Source organism: Mastigoproctus giganteus, chromosome 4, assembly GCF_048544385.1.
Source record: "Mastigoproctus giganteus isolate SK-2022 chromosome 4, ASM4854438v1, whole genome shotgun sequence".
NCBI lineage: Eukaryota > Metazoa > Arthropoda > Arachnida > Uropygi > Thelyphonidae > Mastigoproctus > Mastigoproctus giganteus.
In genome coordinates, this window is record NC_143578.1 from 185,955,009 (window position 1) to 185,977,403 (window position 22,395).

Below are 22,395 nucleotides of genomic sequence, written 5' to 3' on the forward strand. Positions count from 1 at the left end.
AAGTACACAAGGACCGCGCCTCTTATTTGAATGAAAAACATGTGAATTGCCAAATTTCTTATTCAGTGTCCTGGGCCGTACTACACGACGTGAAAAATTACATAATGACATCGAGTAGACACTCTTTAGGCCCCTCACATGTATTTGAAATATACCGAGGAGAGCACGCAAGCGCTCTGAAACTGTTAAATGCATTGGCGCATGCGCGACAGTCATTCTGGCATCAGATGTTTCAATATGGCGGCGGTGCCGAGACTCTGTTGTTCTCGGATGGGGAGTAATTCGACCCAAAACAACAGTAGATTATTAAATAGCGACTCAAAAATAGAAGGAAGACGATGTCCGGACACCCTTTTAGATATCTGTGCAAAAGTAGTGGCCTTCCACATTCCTTTCCAAAGGATAGAGGAAAGATATAATCGGATCCCAGAGCCTGTGCAGAAGAGGATTATTTATTGGTCATTTCCTCGAAACGAGAGGGATATATGCATGTACTCTTCATTATCTAGTGATAGTAGTGGTTGTGGAGACTATCAGAAGCTTCCTTTTTATAGAGGAGTACGGTTATATGAAGGAGGATGCGTTGAATGTGTCCTGCAAGTTGGTAAGTTTCTTTAAATTCTAGTAATGCGAACAAAGAAGCCCGCCTTAATCCCCCAACCCCGGGCATCCTGGGCGAGGTGAGTGCCAGACATGCTTGCCGCAGGCACGGCTGCATGGTTCGGCAGGCTCCACACATGTTACGCCCGACCCTGGGGGAGGGGCACTCGGGGCTTTGTGTCACCGCTATGCTTAATTTCCAATTAAGAATGGGAAGCTGTTTTGTTGCTGTAATGCTCGTATATATTTTAAATTTAGTAAGCTATCTGATACGTAACTAGAAACACCTATGTTGAGGTTGCCGGTGTTGACTTAACGAGACTCGTGGGTGTTCGATGGTAACGCCAAATAGCTTCGATTACACACACTCAGCAGGAACGACGCACTCTATTAGCATTAGAGTTGATTATTCCACGCTGTAATAAATGCGGAGAACAGAAATAATAAACCCAAGTGTAATATTTCAAACAATGTCGATTAGTTTAACGAATATCATTCAAGATTGACATGAATAAATTGATCTCCTTAATAAAAAAAAAAATTGTTATGGCAACCCTGACGTTATTAGCTACATTTAGTATTTGTAATATTAATTATTCGTTTTTGTCATAGATAAGACTAGAAGCTGTGAAATATTTTGCTTTTTTTCAAAATAGGTTCTTCGTGACGTTGGAGGAACATTGATTAGAAAGTACTTAATTTTTATTGATTACCTACAAAATAAATTTTAAAGCAGCGTATGACCCATCAGTTTTCTTTAGATAAACCTGAGAGCTTTGATATTTCGGCAACGATTAGAATACTGAGTAGGTCGTAGAAAAACCTGACAACCATTAGTGGGTGGATTTGTGGGAAGAAAGGAAACAAGCAGTTAGCAGATGTTGCCATAGCCACAGGGAGGTCGCTATCACGACGCCTTGATCAGGGCCTTGGAGCAGGCGTCATGCAAGGAGTGTATATCATTGTTAGTGGCATGTGCGAAAAAGTGTTCTCCTAGGAGTGTACAAGTGTATAGAAGCTTAATTGCTTCTCTCTCTCTGAAGTTGGAACAGTTTTAATTGGTTAGTCACAAATATGCACGTGTGTTTGTTTCTTATGTTTATCTTTCGAAAATAAACTTGTCATCCCGTTACATATGCATATTAAAATACATATGTACTTCTGTAATGCAAGTGGAAAATATTGGTAAAACAGTCTGCCAAAAATTTCACTAGTTACCGAGAACGCTTAGTAAATGTACCCAATGAGTTAACGATTGATTACTATAAATTGTTGTTCCATATTAAAACGGAAGATGAAAATTACTTATTCCTGATAATTTCGGTACATTTATTTTATTTTACTTCACTTCACACTGGTTTTGTAGGGAAACATTTGTTTTAATTTTATTTTTTGAATTCTGTTCACATATTTTAAATATTTCCTTATCAAAGGTTTAAAATAATAGTGGATAATGAAAACACTTCTTTTTTAATTATAATAAATGTTATTTTTCAGAAAATTTTTCTTAAGACTACCAGCTTTCTATAACCAAAAAGACAATTTTTAAAATCATGCTTAGATGCCCTTATATATTTTATAAACTATGCTGGAACTCATTCATCAGCTTTTTTCTGTGTGTAATCAGTCTATTGATATTCAGTTATGACATCTTTAGAATAACTGATAATAAGACATTTGGATTTGTTTAGTCTGTTTTAAATTGTCAGTGATATGATATTTACAACCTTTCATTATAATATACCACTATTCAATAGGAACTATGATTATTATGAACTGTGAATAAGTTACAGGTTGAAGCTGGAAACTTCTTGAATATAAGTGGATTTGAAAAGCTCTACATGACTTTAGTAGTTTTTGTTGCATTAATAATTAATTAATTTATAATAATTTCTGCTCTAAGGATGTAGTTACTGTATATTATAATCATTGTTTGTTATTTTCTTCAACACATCAAATGATTGAACCATGGCCATTTATTTTTATTTGCTTCAGTTGCCTTTTTTCTTTTCTTTTTTTTTTACAGTATTTCATTTTGTTACTAAATGCAAGTAATTTGCTTGATTCATAAGTAAACCCAGTGAGTTATTTTATAGTCAGCTGATATTTTCAGATATTTCAAATTGCTGAAATTAATTTGGAAAGTGAACATTTGTAGTGTACAGACATTAAATAATTAAACGGGCTTTCTGTTTTCAAAAATGCCATGCTCACAGCTTTCAAAATTCTTCTGTGATGAAGCTTATGTTTATGAAAAAGCCACTTTGCCATCAAATTATTTCTTTTCCTATGGCAGCATGTGGTTTATGTGGCATGCTGTGTATATGTTTGTTATAACACCTTTCAATAGAAGATACTGCATTTGTATCTATTCAGAACTGAGTTGTTAGGATTTTTTTTTTTTTTTTTTTTTTTGCTGGAATGCTGTAGTACAGATTAGTATATCAGTTTTGAATATAATATTTTATTATTATTATTATTATTATTATTATTATTTTTTTTTTTTTGAAATAGCCTGTTTGCTCATTTAAAAAATAGTAGAAGTGTACTGTGACAGGTTAAGGAGTTGTTTTCTGTAATGCTGAAGCAAATAGCAACACTTACTATTAAAGGCAATGCCATACTCTGGTTGTGGCTCACACAGTAATTTGAAAATTGGTTGTTGGAAATTCAGTTGGATGGAAAGTTTCCTATGTGACTGCAAAGGAATTTGTGATAGGCAAAAACAGCAGTACAGTTAAAGGGTAATAGTTTTGGTGTTGTTATTTTTGCTGGATTATTTTCATTGCCAGTTGTAGTTGCGAAGAAATAAGCAAAAAATAAGAGGAGACGTAATAAGTATTCCTATTAAAATGATTCCTGCTTACATATTATTGAGCTTTTGAATTAAAAAAAAAAAAAAAAACTGATAGATTAAGATCATGCAAACAGTTCCAGACTTTCTTTCTCTCTCTCTCTCTCTCTCTCTCTCTCAGAGACATTAGCATTAGCATTAGCATTAGTAGAGGCATTTGATGCAAGAAAGCAAGCTTATGCAGCATCAGCCAAAAAAAAAGAAAAAAAAAAAAAAAAAAAAACCCACTTCCACTTCACCCCTCTGTTCGTTCAAAATACCTGTCCAGCTGAGCCTTAAACTTATTTAGGCTATCAACCTCCACCACAAGGGATGGCAATCTGTTCCACCAACCAACCACCCGCTGGCTAAAGGCAAATTTCCGCACGTCTATCCTACATCTGTCTTTCCTCAATTTGAATTTATGCCCTCTCAGGTGATTTTTCTGAGCTAGAGGAAGAATCCCATCAGCATTGAGCATGCTTAAACCATTCAAGGCTTTATACACCTCTATCAGATCACCTCGCTGGTGCCTAGTCTCCAGACACTGTAATTTGCAAAACTTAAGCCTTTCTTCGTAAGAGCACCCCTTTGTTCCATTCACTAATCTTGTTGCCCTTCTCTGTACTCGTTCCAGCAGCTCTACGTCCTTCTTGAAATGAGGCCTCCAGACCTGTATACAGTACTCTAGGTGTGGCCTGACCATTGCCTTATACAATGGAATAATCACCTCCTTATCCCTGCTGGAAAAATTCCTGTATATCATTGACAAAACTCCATGAGCTACTCTTGCAGCCCGTCTGCACTGCTCAGAGAACTTCATATCTGCCTGCACAATCACCCCCAAGTCCCTTTCATTCTCTACCACTGTCAGTGTAGTACCACAGAGTTGATACGTTGCTCTGGGGTTGCTGTTTCCCATGTGTAGTACTTTACATTTGTCAATGTTAAACTTCATTTGCCACCTCTCAGCCCATCTGCTCAACCTCTCTCTCTCTCTCTCTCTGAGTGTGGTTTACAAAACAACTTTAAAAAGCATTCAACTAAAATGACTGAAATTTGTATGTTTTGGATACATGGAGGAACTAACTGATTTGATCTTTAGCCCATCTGTTTTTGTATTGATAATCGTTTAATGATGCAGATAGCGAAATGTAAAATATCAGTAAGATTACATACAATTTAATGTTATTTGTTGTTACAAGTGGGTGGGGTGAAAGTACAGAGCTATCCGTGCTCCCTATTCAAATCTACAAAATACAGTAATATTTTTGTAGTCTTGTAAACTCTTCTGATCCTGTGTGGCTAACAGTAATATAAACAAGCTGATAAAGTGGCCCATATAAATGCATAAAAAACATGTATTGATTAAGAATTTGTTGCTAAGAAAAATGAAAAATTTTGTTTTACCAGAGAATAAGATAAGATAAAAATAATAGTAACGAATAATGAGATGAATAATAAATAATCTTCATCTCGGCATAAAGTAGATTTATATATAGGGAAAATGTATTCCCTTTTATACTAGAAAATTTAGATATATGTTTTGTATTCTGAAGTCAGTTCTTCAGCATTTCTATTTACTAAATAAAATATTTTAAACTAGTTAAAGAATGTACAAATTAGTGCATATGCATCATGTTAGTACACAGCCAATTCTAGATTAGCAAATTATTTGCAAAAGCGGCATCATTTGTTATATCTCATATTGTGAATACCTTCACGACGAGTTCCGGTGCCTCTGTAGCCAGGTGAGCAGGAGCAGCAGTGCGTAGCACACGCTTCTTCATTAGACCGGGGTTCAACCTGTGACCACCAAATACGGAGGATGCAGAAAGGTCAGGAAATGACCACGGCATATCCCTGGAGCAGTATGGCCTTAGTTGCTAATGCTCCTAAAAACCAAACGACGGGTTGCCATGACATTGCACTACTGCAAATAAGTAACACTTCACCTAAAGGAGAAAACTATTGTTACTTATTCTCAGTGGATACCACCACCCAGACGGCACCGTTTCAGGGCTGTTTGGCCCTTCTTCGGTGGGTGGGTGGGTAGATACCCAAGTGATGTAATGATGGCAAAACAGTTATGAAGTATAACTCCACAATATGAGAGATACACTACCAGGCATCTGGTATTGTATAAATAGCCCTGAAACGGTGCTGCCTGGGTGGTGGTATCCACTGAGAATAAGTAACAATAGTCTTCTCGTTTAGGTGAAGCGTTATTATTCGAAGTAGTGCAATGTCATGGCAACTCGTCGTGAAGGTATTCACAATATGAGATATGACTTAAATGATGCCGCTTTTGCAAATAATTTGCTAATCTAGAATTGGCTGTGTACTAACATGATGCATTTCACTAATTTGTACATAGTCTAACTTTCTCACAGCCTGAGGAATAAGCCCTAATGCATTACTAGTTAAAGAATTAAGCACTTGCCCTGCGAAGTTTTTTTTTGATCTAATCATATTTCTCTAGTAGCTACAGTAAAGGGAATAGGTAGATAACATTATACATAGACACCTTGTAAAATCAGTTCTTTTTCATTTCATAATACGAAAGGATTTCTAAGTTTGTTAACTCCTATAAAGCTAAACTTAAAACCCTAACCTTAAACTAAACTTAAAACAGTTTAATTTTGTAGGAGTTAACAAGCATAGAATTCTTTTAATCTGAAGTGGAAAAGAACTGCTTATGCAAGATATTTGTGTTTAAGTTTATCTGTTTACACTCCCTTTAATATAACTATTAGAGAAATAAAATTTGATCAAACAAACCTTGCAGGATTAGTGTTTAATTTCTTTATTAATTAAAAGCTGTCTGCATAACATTTCATTCAAATCTTTTTATTGATTACTGTGAAAAATTTAATTTGACAGATTTAATTATTGTTCCCTGAGGATTAACATTAGTTTTACAGATGTTTAAATTGTGCATAAGGGTATATAGTGAAAATAATCCTATGTGATGTTATTGCCCATTGTGATATTTTTACCTGCCATCTCAAAAGTGGATTCATACATTTGATGCCTTATAACTTTTTATTACATTCACATAAAAGAAACATTGTACTAGCAGAAAATTTCCGCAGACCCCAAGTTGCTGTGGAAGTAACAATTTCAACATTTCGATATGACCTCCAGCAGTAATGTGGCACTCATCCCAATAGTAATTACTCTCTTATGAGTTGCATTCTGACATGGCTGGTGTAACTGTACTGATCACTACAGTGATCCTTCAAGTTATTCAGATCAGTTGACGGGGGAGGGAGGTCATACATCTGGTCCTTAATGTAACCCCCACATAAAGAAGTACAGTTATATTGAGGTTCAGTGAGCAAGTTAGTTACCAAACTGGACCTGCATGCCACACCCATTGATTTTGAAAGGGGATATAAACAGCCTTGAACATCCTTATGGATAGAAGGGATGCACAAACTTGTTGGTAAACCACATCATTGCTAGGAACATACTGAGCTGTTTGCAAGATTAGATAATTCTCCAGCATGTTGCTATACATATTTCTGAAACTTGTAGCACAAAATGTCTTAACTTTAGCACTGTCTCAAATGGTCTCCCTTTGTGACAATGCATGGTTTCTCCAATTTTCACTCATTCCGGGTTTGAGTCCTGTTATAAGCTGGGGGAATTTCTAAAGACCTCTTTATTTGGGGCTGTAGTTAGTCAATCCTGGGTAGAGAGAGAAGGGTTTTATCCTTCAGTTATTCTGACTGTTTCAGCCAGCGCAACATGCAGATTGACCTACAAACACATACTTCTACAGAAAACACATAATGGCACAATGTTGCCTAAGTTGCTGGTGCACCTAAAAAACCAATGAAAACAAACATGTTCCTAAATCATATTGGGTTTTTCACCTCCCCACACTTTCGCATTGTGTAGCGAAGTGAAAAACTCAGTATGTGTGTTCAGTGTGCCTGCAGTACAGAACATGCCCTTGTCACTAAACACAGTACATTTAAGAAGCTCTTTATCTTTTGCTACTTTAACAGATTTATTCAGACTATACCTGACAGGTAATCTTGTCATCAGCTGTAATGGTTTATACCATCTACAATTTGTATGGCTTTAGATGCAACACTTCTCCACTGTTTTTTGCATAGCACCAAGCTATCTGCTAGCCCAATATGTTGATTTTTTGTTGACTGTGGACGAAACTCTTCCTTGTGTCTTCAATAGTTTTGTCATTTACGATAGGCCTGCCAACCTTCTTACTATTTTACACAGCACATCGATACCAATAAAAGTCTTATGGGAATTGTAGATTATATGTCTGCTTGATGGAGTTTTGCTTAATCTTGTTCAAAATTTATGCTTACCTTGTACTATAGACTTCATTTTTTTCTGTAGCAGTGTATGTTGCCATTTCTGTTTACATGATAGCTGCACTACAGGCTGCTATTTTGTAAAACTTAGCATGAAGCATGAAAACTCTGACCATATTTTTATTATTGCACATTTACAAACCTTTAAAGCTGCGCAACTACTTTTGATTTATCCTGCATAGTTATTGGACTGGAACCTTAATGCAAAACGTAGCCACCTCTATTTAGCTATTTCTTAATATTTGAAATAATTTATCACTCTTTAAGCCACTGGTAGTTGTGGGAGGTCATTTTGACTCCCACTTGCTTTTTTATTTTTTCTTTGACTTTATGGGAACACCGTTTTGTTCATTTTAGAGTAATTTACAGTGTATTCTGGGAATTTTTGCCAGAGTTTCTCTATTAAAATTCAAGAAGTCTACTGGATAGGATGAAAATGTGCTACATAGGTGGCAGTATCTTGTATAGGAGTTCACACAACTTCAGCTGGTTTAAGAAATATGAAAAAAAACCAAATAAAATAAAATAATACTAATGATAATAATAGAACATTGGCAAAACTATAAATTCTGTTCCCGTGCAGGATTGCCAAAATGGCCATTGGTTCCCTGACTCCCTGCAGCGTGGATTTGGTGGCATGGTAGTTTGCAACTGTAAAAGAAGGAATGTTTTGCTGTAGAGGAGGTAGTAGAAGAGAATTTTTGGGAAACTGGTTCCATTGAGATGTTTGAGTTATTTAATACAAACAGCACTCTAAACTGGTATAGATTATTAATAATATTGCATTGGAAGTGGTATTACCTAAGATTAGAATTAGTACAAATAGACACTATGTAGTATACAAATAAAACCTAAAGCATTTTACAGTCAAGAATTAAAATGAAAATTATTATTGTCACAGTGACTCAGTGTGTGGCACAGTCAATCTCACAGTGAGAATTTGCATTTCAGTTCTTTAACTGTAAATATATTTAAAAAAAAAAAAAAAAATTTCTAGTTATATTTCATGTGGCTTTGCATCCAGAGGTAGTAAAAAGCAAATTTCATTTAACTATTTTATTTTAGCTGATAAACTAGTGCAACAGTTAATAATGGGCTGTTTATTATATTTTTTGTGGTAGCATAATGGCTCAACTTGAAATATACATGTTCATTACCAGGACTGTAGCCAGCACTTCAGTTTCTAATACAATTGCTCTATGGGTAAAAATGAACTTGCATTAAATTCTTTCATGCTTGCTTATTTATTTTTTTAATGGGATTTTTCATCAGTTACTGTAAGCTTTTTTTTATTATTTTTAATTTCAACATGCTTTTTTCTTTATTCCTTCTCTGTACAGGGATTTTTAAATGTTAGTGAATGAGGATATTTAGACAGTATTATTCATTACTTCTTTATAGATAAAAACAAATTTCCACACTGTTGATTAAAACCTCCATACAAATCCTGATTGCCTGATAATCTGCTAACTATGTAAAAGTATGTTTTTGATCCTTTTTTTTCCCCCATACTGTATTTTGACACTCCCCACACCCACCCACTAAATATCAAAAGTAAGCACCTGTGGATGTGACTTAGTTTCACAGGGATTGTCATAATGTGTAATCTGTATGCCTTACATCTGACTTAAATCCAAAGGCCATATGTTTATTTACATAATTGGTAGTAAAGGAGAGGAAGCAGATAAAAAAAAAAAGAAGAAAATAAGGGAGTAGCAGTAAGAGGAAGGTTATTTGTGGGCTCAGCCACAGATATCAGAAGAGGGCACTTTTGCTCCCTCAGGGTTTTAGACAATACAGGCAAACCCCCCCCCCCATATAACACGGTACTTCTACAACGGCTTCGCTCTAACACGATTGATAAATTGCGGCAATCCTTGCACAACATGGTACTTATATAACATGGTTTCGCTCTAACATGGATAGAGAATTTCGGTAAACCTTGCATAACACGGTATTGTTATTATTATTAGCTATAGGGTGCAAGGAAGCCTGAGGCTTATACTGCACCAGCCAAAAAAAAATTTCTGAGTAACTCTGAGTGAGAGAGAAAAGTAGAAGGGAATCACCAAGAAAGAGAAGAATGATGATATCCAGCTCAGGACCCTGGGTGTGCCAAGCCCATACTCACCAGACGTGAGCCCCTGTATTTTTGAGATTTCGTGCGGGGAAAGTCCTGCTATTATGTTGGATGTAATTTTTCAACATTTCCACTCCTGGTGTGCCATCCAAAATCTTTTGGATGGCACACCAGGCCATCCAAAAGATTTAAGTCATCCAGACGTTGAAGTTATGTTCCTACCGTGACAGTTGTACTGGGTTAATACAACTTCTTTCATTCAGCCGTTAGATATTGGCATTATATCCGCCTTTAAAACTCATTACATCAGAAAATTGTTACAATGGATTTTGCAAAAAAATTGATTCCGAATCTATTGAAGTAATGGAGGAAACATGGAAACATTTCTCAATTGTGGACTGTATCAGAATCATATCTTTATCGATGAAAGAAGTAAAACTGTCAACGTTCAATGCATGTGGAAAAATGTATGGCCAGAGTTAGTTCATTCAGGGAATAGGCAGAAAACAAAATCGGTGCGAACTTGCTACGTTGGTAAGAGGGGAAGGTTTTGATGATATGACTACTGAAGCCCTCCTGGGTAGCACAGTTGATAGAATCGCCCTCCTAGGCGCCTCCGTAGCCAGGTGGGCAGGAGTGGCAGTGCGTAGCACACACTTCTTGATTAGACCAGGGTTCGAGCCCGTGACCACCAAATACGGAGGATGTGGAAAGGTCAGGGAATGACCACCGCATATCCCCGGAGCAATATGGCCTTAGTTGCTAATGCTCCTAAAAACCAAATAACAACAACAACAATCGCCCTCCTACCTACACCGGGTGGAAAAGACCTGAGTTCGAATCCCATTGATGAAGGGAGGAATTTTTATGGGTCTTTTTCACAATGTGGCTGAGTTAGTCGGGTGAGGGTAGCATGGTTTTTACTCCCGGATTTTTCGGGGTTTCTCTCGGGTTTTTCATCCAGCAAAACAGAAAATTGACCTCGGGACACATGCAATTTATATACAATATACACAGAGTAACAGACCTTAGTCGCCAATGGTCCTAAAAAAATAAAAAAGATGTGATTACTGAAGATGTTCAAGAATCACTGGTAGAATCTTTTTCTACCAAATCCGCCAAATCATTTGCACCAAATCCGCCACGCCGGCCTCTTTGGCCGGCGTGGCGGATTTGGTGCAAATGGCATTGGAGGTAAAATTGAATAAATTCAGATGATGATAGTGCAGATGAAAATTCTAAACTTCCAAATTTTATACTAAAAAGCATAGGGGAAGGCATAAAGTTAGCCGAGCAATTAGAATCTTATTTTTTGTATGCAGATTGTTGAATGAAAGGAGCCCAAAGTTCAAAAGGGAGCTTCAAAAATGCTTAGTTCCCTACAATGAAATTCACAAAGATTTATCAAGCAAAAGCAAACAAACTGAGATTATTGATTTTTTAAAGGGAACAGAAGATACACGAAATCTAGAATTTTGTTAACGAAATGGTGTATTTTTGTTAGCTTTTGGAACGTAATCCCCCTTTTTGTACTTTTTCTTAGTCCCATATAACATGGTTTCGCACAACATGATATTTTATAGGAACGTAATTACCGTGTTATATGAGGGTTATCTGTACTTTCTTTTTTATTTATTGAGGGTCATTTGGAAAACTTGATTATAGTAACCTAGGAAATTAATTCCACTGTCATAGTAACCTTAGTTACTGTGACTGTGTTTTCACAAATGTATCAAAGATGAATTAAATGTTATAGCAATATTGATATGTTATAGCTATGTTTATATTAGTTACTCTGAGAGTTTATCAATGACAGTAAAATGACAACCAGTCTGGAAACTTGGTGTTCTCAGGTTTTTTACAGCAAAGCATGCCCTAGAGCAGAAATTCAATCCCAAATTCTTTGAAACACCAATATCATGTCAGTATCTGAATAAACAGTGCAGGATATCATCAAAACATAATGCTGATGCAGTGGAAAACCAAGCACAACAATAATAGTCTACAGCATAAATTAATGAATGGTATGAAATAACAGCATAGTGACACTACACAATGTAGTTCACAAACTGGACATCTCATATGGAGTTGCATGAAGTATCATAGGTTGACTACCATTAGGTGTGCAGCTTGTAGGTCCCTAGAACATGGGTGGGATGCCATTTCTCAGGCTGCAGACCTCAAGTAATCTGAGCCTAAATCAGTAATTATTTTTGTTTGTTTAATTTGATGTGACAGTTAAAAAAAAAATGATTAACATTACAGGGGATATCATTATCCGAGGATTATTGATTCCAGAATATTCCACTTAAAATGGAGACCAAATTTTCATAATGTGTGTATTATGTACTTGTACATAAGATGCATTTAGGACTAAAGCCTCAAGCTGTGAGCAAATTTAGACTATGTATATATTAAGTGCAATAGCATCATTAATACACAGCCATTTCTGAATAAACTTAAAACGATGCTGCCTTATAAATATTCTGTTTATTCAGAAATGGCTGTGTATTAATGATGCTATTGCACTTAATATATACATAGTACTTGTACATCGTAAAAAACGAATTGAAGGAAGTAAAAAAGAGAATTTTTTTATTATAATATGTTGAACAATATATGGTTAAGTAAAGTTTATTGACTTTGTCTAGTTTAATAAAGAAAGTAGCATTCTCATATATTTTCTTCAAAATCATAATGTATGTGATGTCTGTGCCTTGTCTTTCCAGTGCCTGAAACATTGCCTTATGCTGTATGAAGTCATCCAAAAATGCCAGGCATGATGGCGTTTTATATTCATTTGCCTTCTTCATTAGCTGTGATATTATGAAGGTGATCCATAGTTGAGAATCCTGTCTTAAAACCAGCTTGCTCTTTCGGTTGATTCTCATCAAGTATTCTTTTTAATCTGTTAGTAATGACCCTTATGAGCAACTTGTAGAAGTGGAACAACAAAGTAATTTGTCTATAATTTCCAATTTCTAATTTATCTCCTCTCTCAGCAAAATTATGATTGCATTATTCCACTCCTTAGGCGTTATGCCTTTCCTAATGTATTTTGTGAAGAGTTGCTAGTTTCTGTGTCATGTTTCTTCCTCCTAATTTTAACAACTCTACAGTAACTTCATCATCACCTGGGGCGTTTTAATTCTTCATTTTCTTCAATGCACGTTCTGCCTCATCGGGAAGGATATCAGGTATGTTGTATGTGTTGCTCATTTGTGATTCAACTTCCCCACTGGCATCGTTCGCTTGCTCCTTATATAATACTTTATAGTAGTCTTCTGCTATTTGAATTATACCTTCTGTGCTATTTCTAAGTACACCATCACTATTCTTCAGATTCAGTATTATTTGTCTCTTTGTATTAGTGCTCATGACCGTTGATTTAAGTCCCTTGTTTTCCTTTAATGCTTGTTCTACTTTTCTTGTGTTAAATCTTCTTATGTCCTATCTGAGTCTCTTCCTATTTTTTTTTTTTTTTTTGGTTTTTTTTTTTTTTTTTTAGGAGCATTAGCAACTAAGGCCATATTGCTCCGGGATATGCGGTGGTCATTCCCTGACCTTTCCGCATCCTCCGTATTTGGTGGTGATGGGCTCGAACACCGAGTCTAATCAAGAAGCGTGTGCTACGCACAGCTGCTCCTTCCCACCTGGCTACGGAGGCGCCCGTCTCTTCCTAATGGCTTTGCATAACTCAGTATACTCAATTTTGTCCTTGTCAGTGTTTATCTTGCTCTTCATTTGTCGTCTTTGGTTCATCATGACAAGTGTTTCTTGACAAATTTTTTTTTTTCTTGGGCATTCACTTTCAGAAAGTTATTGTATAGAATTCTTGTCGATATCTTGGTCCTGAAAAGTCTGCAGAAGCTCAAACTTATTCCTAAATTCCAGTACATACTGCTCAAAGGCTGTATTATTTACTCAAGTCAGTTTTTTTCCTTTCTTTTCTGACATTTATAGCAAGTGTGCATCTTGCCATTCTGTGATCACTTCTAACATTTACCTTGTTCAGGATGGTAATGTTGTTCACAATATATCTCCTGTTAGTGAGGATGAAGTCAATTTCATTAGTTGTTAATCTATTTGAGCTTTTCCATGTCCACTTGCTGTTCACCCGTTTCTTGAAAAAAAGTGTTCATTACTGACATTCCTCAAGATTCTGCAAATTCCACAAGTCTTTCACTTCCTTCATTTTTTTTATCAATTCCAAAATTTCCTGTAGTTTCCATTTCTGTGCTATTGTGTTTCTTGGCACACCCATGGTACTGAGCTGGATATCATCATTCTTCTCTTTCTTGATGATTCCCTTCTACTTCTGACTCTTGTTCTTGTTCTCTCTCTCAGGGTAATTTAAAATTTTTTTTTTTTTTTTTTTGGCTGGTGCAGAATAAGCCTCAGGCTTCCTTGCACCATATGGCTAATGATAATAATAATAATAAGTCCCCCATAATGATGGTGTAGTGAGTTTTCTATTCATCTAGAAGTTTCTCAATTTTGGTGTATATTTCTTCAATCTCTTCATCCTCATGACTCTACGTTGGTGCACATACATCATTATAACCTTTAGTTTGTACCTCTTTGAAATCCTGAGTAGTACTCTTGACACTGTTGGTGATGTACTTTTGAATTCCAAAATGTTGTTTTTAATATCTGTATGGACCAGAAAGCCAACTCCACCTTCATCCTTTTCACTGTTTCCGTTGGTGTACAGCAGACTTCCACTTGATAAACTTGATTCATTTCTTTTTCTTGTTTCAGCCAAGACATTCCAATTTGCATTTTCTCATTCCTTTTTCAACTCTAATATCCCATATTCACTGACAAGCGATTTTATATTGTAACAGGTCAAGTTCAGTTTCTGTGCATGGCAGCCTGATCGTACCTGGAGATTCTTTGCACCCTGTGCTTCCACTCTGATCCTCTCACTGCTGTAAGAGGGAGAGAGTGAAAACCGCTGGGGACTGAGGGCCTTTTGTTTTGTCTTGTTGTCATATTTAATAAAGTTCTGGAGGATTTGGTCCTTTCCTCTTCACGCTGACCAGTTATCTTGAAGAGAACCACTCTACCTGTTCATTGTCACCAAAGTGACGTAACAGGGCTTATCAACGAGGTGTGCATGAGTGGATTTTAGGGAGGCAGACCAACCAGACTTTTCCTAAATCTTCTAAAATAGAAAGATATTGGATCCATCAGTGTTTTAGACTGAGTGTCTGATAATACAAAGAATGCTTGTTCCCCTCTAAGCCCCCTAGCACTTAATAATTCCCAGTTTCCAGGTTTATGAATAATTATTTTGTAAGGACAGAAATCAAAAGGTATCTTGACGTATTTACCAGGATGACTTTTGGGTCTTTTGTTATCATCATGAAAAATGCTTTCTGTTAACAGTACAAGCTTTCATTATCTGTTATTATCGGTAGCTGGCTTAAGAAATAATGAATTCTCTCTTATTGCTATTTTTAATTTTGGCAGTTTCAGGATATTATCTGTTATTAAATTTAATTAATTGGATTTACAGTCTAGAAAGAGGTTTTCAAATAGTCTAGATGCAGAAATTTTCAAATTCATACTCAGTCCCTGGCTCAGAAAATCTCTTTTAAGACCTGATATCAATTGGCAGGTCAAATTATTAAATATTTTCAGTAAAATGAGGTTTAGAGAATTTATGCATTACTTGTTCATATAACACACACACACACACACACACACACACAAAATTTGAAGTTTAAGTTTCTGAAAAGTATGGGTTGGCTGTTTTATTTTAAAATATAAACAAATTTCTAGTGACGATATAATGGATAAGCATCCTTACAGATTCTGGTTTTTCTTTTTAAATGGGTAATAGTCCTAAATTGGCCTTTTTTCCCCTTCCTCTGTATTTCAGTATATTTGTTTGTCATTTACATGAAAATATTTTGGGATACCTTATTTCTTAATGTATGTTGCATAAGCTTTAATTCTTCTTCAATTCTTTAATCTAAATCTTCATTTCTAAACCTTATTCCTTAATACATATTTCTTCCTACTTTCGTTTCATAATTGCTAGAAATTTCACAGAAAGATAAACTTACGTTGAACTTCTGAAAAAATGAATTGTAAAACATTTGTTTTGTGAATATAAAGTTTTCTTGTTTTTTAGAAGATGCATTGTTCATTTTGCTTTTTATATATATATATATATAAATATATATATATACATATTTTTTTTTTTGTAGATTGATGCATTTGTCATAATGAACGTTGGACCCTGGTGCAGCAACAGTTTTACTTTTTTATGTAACGCTTTTATTTTTCTATTTTTATTTTGCTCCCTCCCCATCCCACCACCATCATTATTTGTCACATTACACAATTTATGAAACTATAAAGGTAAAGGTAAAAGTAAACTTCAGCCATTATCAATCCACTGCAGGATGGAGGCCTCCTCAACAATTCATGCTGAGGGAAATGGACCATAATCTGCCATGCTGGTCCAATGCGGGTTGGCAGATCAACCATATTTAGCAGTCAGGGGCTTGAACCCTTTTCTACTCAAAGAATGTGTACTACTGCACTCGCGCTCCTGATCACTTGGCTAAGGAGGCCGTTTGAAACTATACCTGCATTAAAAATTTTCATTGTTAGGAACTTTGATCTAACAGAAAAATTTTCACCAAATGATTTGTGCCACTGTTGGTACTTTGTATATTGGTTTTATCTAGTTTGTTTTTATGTACATTGGATGAAAGTAAAAATGGGAAATACTCTTTAGAAATTTTAGATGAAAAAGTTTACTTATATTTTGAAAAATGAATTGGGTTGATATTCTATTAATCCGATTAAGCATGTAAATATGACATCAGTTAGATATTTCTTAAATCGTGAGAAAGTATAGGTGCACTTGATGAAGGACTTGTTATAAATTCAAACATGATGTGCTGTTTTTGAATAAACAGCATTTAAATCATAATGTGAAGTAGCATTTATTGTAGCAGAATTAGCAGACATTATCACTTTTAATTCATGTTAAAATATTTAATGTACATCTGAGGTGTTATTGAAATTAAAAGACCCATGTTTTTAGTTTGGTCAGTTATTTATTGGTCAGCAAGAAAGGGAGGCAGTGAAATGAAGAGTAAATTGTATTAAGAGAACCTGTGCAGACTGTTGGGGATATTTCATTCAAATTAATCTCTTGCCAAAATTTATTCAAGACTTAATTTTATTTTGCTTATATATTTTTTGTTATATTTTGGAGCTGTTTTTGCACAACCAAGTTTTCTGCAGAATTCCAATATCTGTAATATATATACATAATCCAATTAATCCAAAAATTAAATAGGCAGATAGAAATATGGTTTGCCATGCTACTGACAAATATCCTATTTTAATTTAGCTTATATATATATATCAAAAGTAAAAATTAAAGAAAAAAGTTATGAAACTTTTGAAGAACTTCCAATGCTCTCTTTGCAGAGTTCTGTGAAACATTTTTGGAATCACTCTGTTAGATGCTACTGAATCTCTTTCAGTAATCTCAGAGAAAAGAATAAAAATTTTCTAAATTTTCAGCTGCAAAACTCTTCCTTTTATACTTATCATAATATTTCATTCTTTAATTTTAATCCTTTTTTCTTTTTCTGTTTTTTCCCCCATTCATTTTACTTCCCAAATTTCATTCTGTCAAAATGGACGAAGATTAAATTTTATATATTTAATGTATAAATGTATTATATTCTATATATAAACATTAAATTAAATGAAAAATGCTTTTATACATCTCTCATCAAATTTTATATTTTTTTGCTAAAACTCTTACAAAAATGATAGATAATGGGCCCAAGTTTGGAAATTGCTAACATTTATTATTGCAAAATTTTAAAATATATGTATATATATATTTATATATATATGCACAAAAACAATAACTCAGATAACTAATCTATCTATAGAGTATCATTTTGTACAGAATTTATTGAAGACCAAACTTTTGTTACAGAACTTTTGTACATGGTTTTTTTTTTTTTTTTTTAATTGCTGATGACAATGACTGCTAAATATTCAGTACATTGTATATATCAAAAATATCTATTTTTGTAGTTTTCTTGTTGTCACAATTTCGTGATAATTTGAGGGACATTGAATTTTATCAGTGGCATTTTGGTTGCAATCGAAGTGAGACATTTATGTTATGTTTTCAGTTTAAAAGTAGTGAAAGAGATTTCATTTTATCTATATCTCTATTCATTTGCATGTCTAGCTATAAAGAGAAAATTTCATAATTGAAAGCATGCTCATATTACACTACCTAAACTTGACCTATTAAAATTTTATTCATGTCATGTTGTTGTCACAGATGGGTTGGCTGTTACATTATGGTAACAGTGAAAATTAAAAATTGAATGTTCCAGAATTCTTTCTTTTATAACACTTTAGTTCATAGCATATAAATAACTAGTGAATTCTTTATGTAGCAAATTGTTTAAGTTTACGATCTTGGGGTAATGATGGAAGGGGAATAGCAAATATTGACAATGCTAAATGACAAGGAAATTACAAGTAGAGAGTTTTCCTGTATGTTATTACTTCCTTAACCTATTTTTAATTCTTTTATTTACCCTGAAGGTCATGGAGGAGAAATTTGTTTTCGGTTGATTTCAAGAACAGGCATGTTTTCATGAATTTCTTTTAATGTCAAAATACATCACAGTGGAGAAGGTTTATGACATTTATATTTTTTGATAAGTTGCAAAGCCTTTATTTGAATGGCTATGATTTGGATACCTTGGGATATTGAAAACCCTTTGTACACTTCTTCAACACTAAGTTTAGGATGTATTTGGCTGCAGCCATAATTTCTATCCATTTTCTGTCCTTAGTCATTCAGGTAAAATTTTTTGCCTCACAGAATGGGTAGACTGTGTTTAAGTTCCTGAACACTGTCTACCTGTTCTGTGGGGCAAATTTCAGATATGTCTAGTATCTTTGTTGTGGGCTCTATGGTTCCCCCATTCGCTGCTGAGTCCTCTGTACTGGGCATAGCCCAAGCCATTACTTTCGGCCAACAACAGAACAAGAGTTACTTGTTCTGTTGTTGGCCAGACCCAACATGCATATAGCAGGCAGGGTCTAGTGCCTCATGACCCCCATCCCTAGCTGTGTGGAGGTATGCCTGGTTCTACTATCTATGACTCTTTACTGTGGGCCCCAAGTAGTAAGTGAAAGGAGTTGATGATAGTGGGAGGAGTTTGTGATGTTTGGGTGGGGGGGGATAAGAGGATAGTAAGTTGTGAATGGGAGAAGGCATTCCCTAGAAAACTAAGTGATGAGAGTAGTAACAGATTACAGATGTAGTGATGGACAGTGAGTAGATCCCACCCCAGAAAGTGGTCGGCCACCTTGGCCCTTTTCCACTTTGAGCTTGAGTAGTGGATTTTATTTGTTGTTCTTTCTAACTGTATTCTTTCTCCATGTTCAGCCCTCTCTGTGTTTGCTTTAATTATTGCTGCTGCAATTAACTTCAGTCATCTGTAAATCTGGTTTTTATGAGAATCTTGAGAAAATTCCCTTATTACTCTATATTCCAGCATATAAGTGAACTTGGTTTATAAATGACCTGTTTTTTGTCTGATGCTTAATCATATATTTGCCATATGCTTCACTCCCTCTCTGTTTTCACAGTTGTCTTTTGCATCTCACATAGTGGTATATTGCAGTAAAATGTGCATTAAGAACCACTGTTTACTTTTTTAATTTTATTATTTCTGCTCTTTTTTAATGTTTCCAATTACATTTCATAGTAAACTATAATAAAAGCATTAAGCCTATACAGTACTGTCTGTTAAAGGAGGACATGAAACCAGAACCTACAGGCATAGGTGACAACCCAGCATCATTCTTATTGATGCTATATGTGTATATGAGAAGCTTTGATTATGTATTCAGGCCACTCCTGGTTATCTGTTTAGTATTGTATTATATTGTGCTGCTAATTGGTTTCCCTGTAAACAGTGCCTCAATTTGGAAGCATCTTTTTCGAGAGAAATTGAAAATATCTCTTGGAGGAAAATATTCTAATTGCAGAGAATTTAAAGAAAATATTCTCTACTCACATCAGTACTGAAGCAACTGTTTTTTAGTTTGTAGTGCATGTAAAAATGTAAAAAAAAATTACTGAGTGTGTATAAAGAAGTGACTCAACTGGAGTGGGTGGCAACCACAATTTTAAATTAAAAATTTACATAAAAAAAGATTATATGCGGAAGGGAGAGCTAGTCAGTGTAGCCAGTATTAGTTTTATTTGAAAAGAAGTTGCGGTTGCCAGAAGTAAAAGAACAAGAAACACTGCTATAAAGAAACAAATGTATATTAATTATTACTAGAATTAATATATCAATCATCATTTTTAATGTATCAAGTATGATTACACAAAACTATAGCCAAAAGGTGCTTTGCAAGTTTACACTAATGAACAATTCAGTAATGGCCTTAAAATCTAATATCCTTGTTAAAGACACCTCCTCTGTTAGTATTCCTAAGCTCATTAGTTTAGGAATACCAACAGTCGGTTGATATTTCAAGTTTGTAGAATGAATATTCTACCTGTCCATTGGTGACTGGGTGCCAGTGGGTACAGAATATCAAATGCATGATGGAGATATTTGGGAAAAAGATGTATGCTTAAAATATGTAGACTGTACATGTGAAGTGTACAGTCTACATATTTGTCGGGGATTATATGAGACCCTTTTAGTTCTTTAGTTTCTTATCAAAACTAAAGAACTAAAATGGTCCTGGGCAGGACACATAGCTCGAAGACATGATGACAGATGGACTAAGAAAATAACAGAATGGTATCCAAGAGGAGCTAGAAGAAAACCTGGAAGACAAAGGCGGAGATGGATAGATGAAATTCATGAGTTTGTGGGTAGTAAATGGATGGCCAGTGCTCAAAACAGAAGGAACTGGAAAGTTGCTGGAGAGGCCTTCATCCTGCAGTGGATTGAAAATGGCTGATGATGATGATGATATGAGACCCAATTAGAGTCCTCATGGGACTAACAAATACATGGGATGTGTTAGAGCTACTAAGAGCAGATACAGCCAGATGTATACTTGCTTGTATACCAATGCTAAAAGTATATATATAGTTAACCAATTTGATGAATTTGAAATATTGGTTCAGTTGTGAAATATGAAAATTGTAGGAATATCAGAAACTTGGTGCTACTCACACATAAGTGATGTAAAATTTGAATGTCGTTGTTCAGAAAAGACAAGCAGGAGAGGACCTATAAAGAAACACATACAGTATAAGGCAGTTGATGTATGTGGTCAGTGCAATATTGAGTCAGTTCAGTGTGACATAACCATGAGGAAAACAGAAATGACTGTGATGAGTATAACAGATATACAGACAAATAGAGTGGGCCAGCAAATCAGAATGCCTTAATAGAGTATTTTAAATTTCCACATATTGACTGGAACTTGTGGATTGATCACTCACATAATAGCAGAAATTATCCGGATTTATTGAAAGACTGTTTTCTGCAGTAGCATTTTAGAGAGGTGACAAGAGAAAGCAAAACTTGTGATCTGATTATCAGCAGTGACACTTCTTCATTAAAATTGTCAGATAAAGGAACCGCCGAGTGGTAGTGATCATAATATATTGATGTGGGATTTATAACTGTTTTAAAGGTTAAAGGGAAGGGGTTTTGCTTTCTTTGAGGTTGGTTTATTAATTATCTTAGAGAGTTTTTAAATTGTTTTCAGTGGGACCTACTGATGATGTTACTAGCTGAAAATTCTAAATGTGAAGTGCTCAGGAAAGTAACCATAAAAGCTCTAAACCATAAAAAGTTTTTTTATATCAACTAAAAGATACTGTTCAAGGTTAGGCCTAAATGGATGTCAGATGAACTGATGAGACTTGTGTGGCAGAGAATAATAATGCATGGTTGAATATAAATTATCAGGGGACAGAAAAACCTGCAGTACTTAGAGTAGTCTGCAGTCAAGTTAATAAGTTGGGCGCCTTCGTAGCTAGGTGGGCAGGAGCAGCAGTGCGTAGCACACACTTCTTGATTAGACTGGGGTTTGAGCCCGTGGCCACCAAATGTGGAGGATGTGGAAAGGTCGGGGAATGACCACCGCATATCCCCGGAGCAATATGGCCTTAGTTGCTAATACTCCTAAAAACCAAATAACAAACAACAAGCATGCAAAGACATATTATGAGAAGTCTGTGACTAAGAATGCAAACAAAACTAACAAAGAATTTTTTGCTTACACTAATACTGGAAGGAAAGGGATAAACCACATTGGCCCACTAGATATAAATGTCATAGCTATTGATGATCTTTTTCAGATTGTTGACAAACTATATAAGTATTCTGCATTTACATTTATGCATGAAGAAGTCTTTAGGAATGGGAATACCAGAAGTATATGAAGTTATAACTAGGAGACACTTTATGATAACAGTGAATAGAAAACTATCCAATTATATTAAAAGAAGCAGAAAAAGAAGTCCCTATAGATTGGGGGAT

General features: G+C 35.1%; 1 protein-coding gene across 1 annotated transcript in view; it reads left to right on the top strand.

Annotated features, from left to right (window-relative positions):
• Window positions 1-237: 237 nt before the first annotated feature.
• LOC150087255 (zinc finger SWIM domain-containing protein 5-like) overlaps window positions 238-22,395 on the top strand; it is a 452,587-nt gene continuing 430,429 nt past the window's right edge. Inside the window, exon 1 of the mRNA XM_090372423.1 lies at window positions 238-604. Within this exon, the coding sequence (XP_090228549.1) occupies window positions 238-604 (367 nt within the window). The remainder of the gene's footprint in view (window positions 605-22,395) is intronic.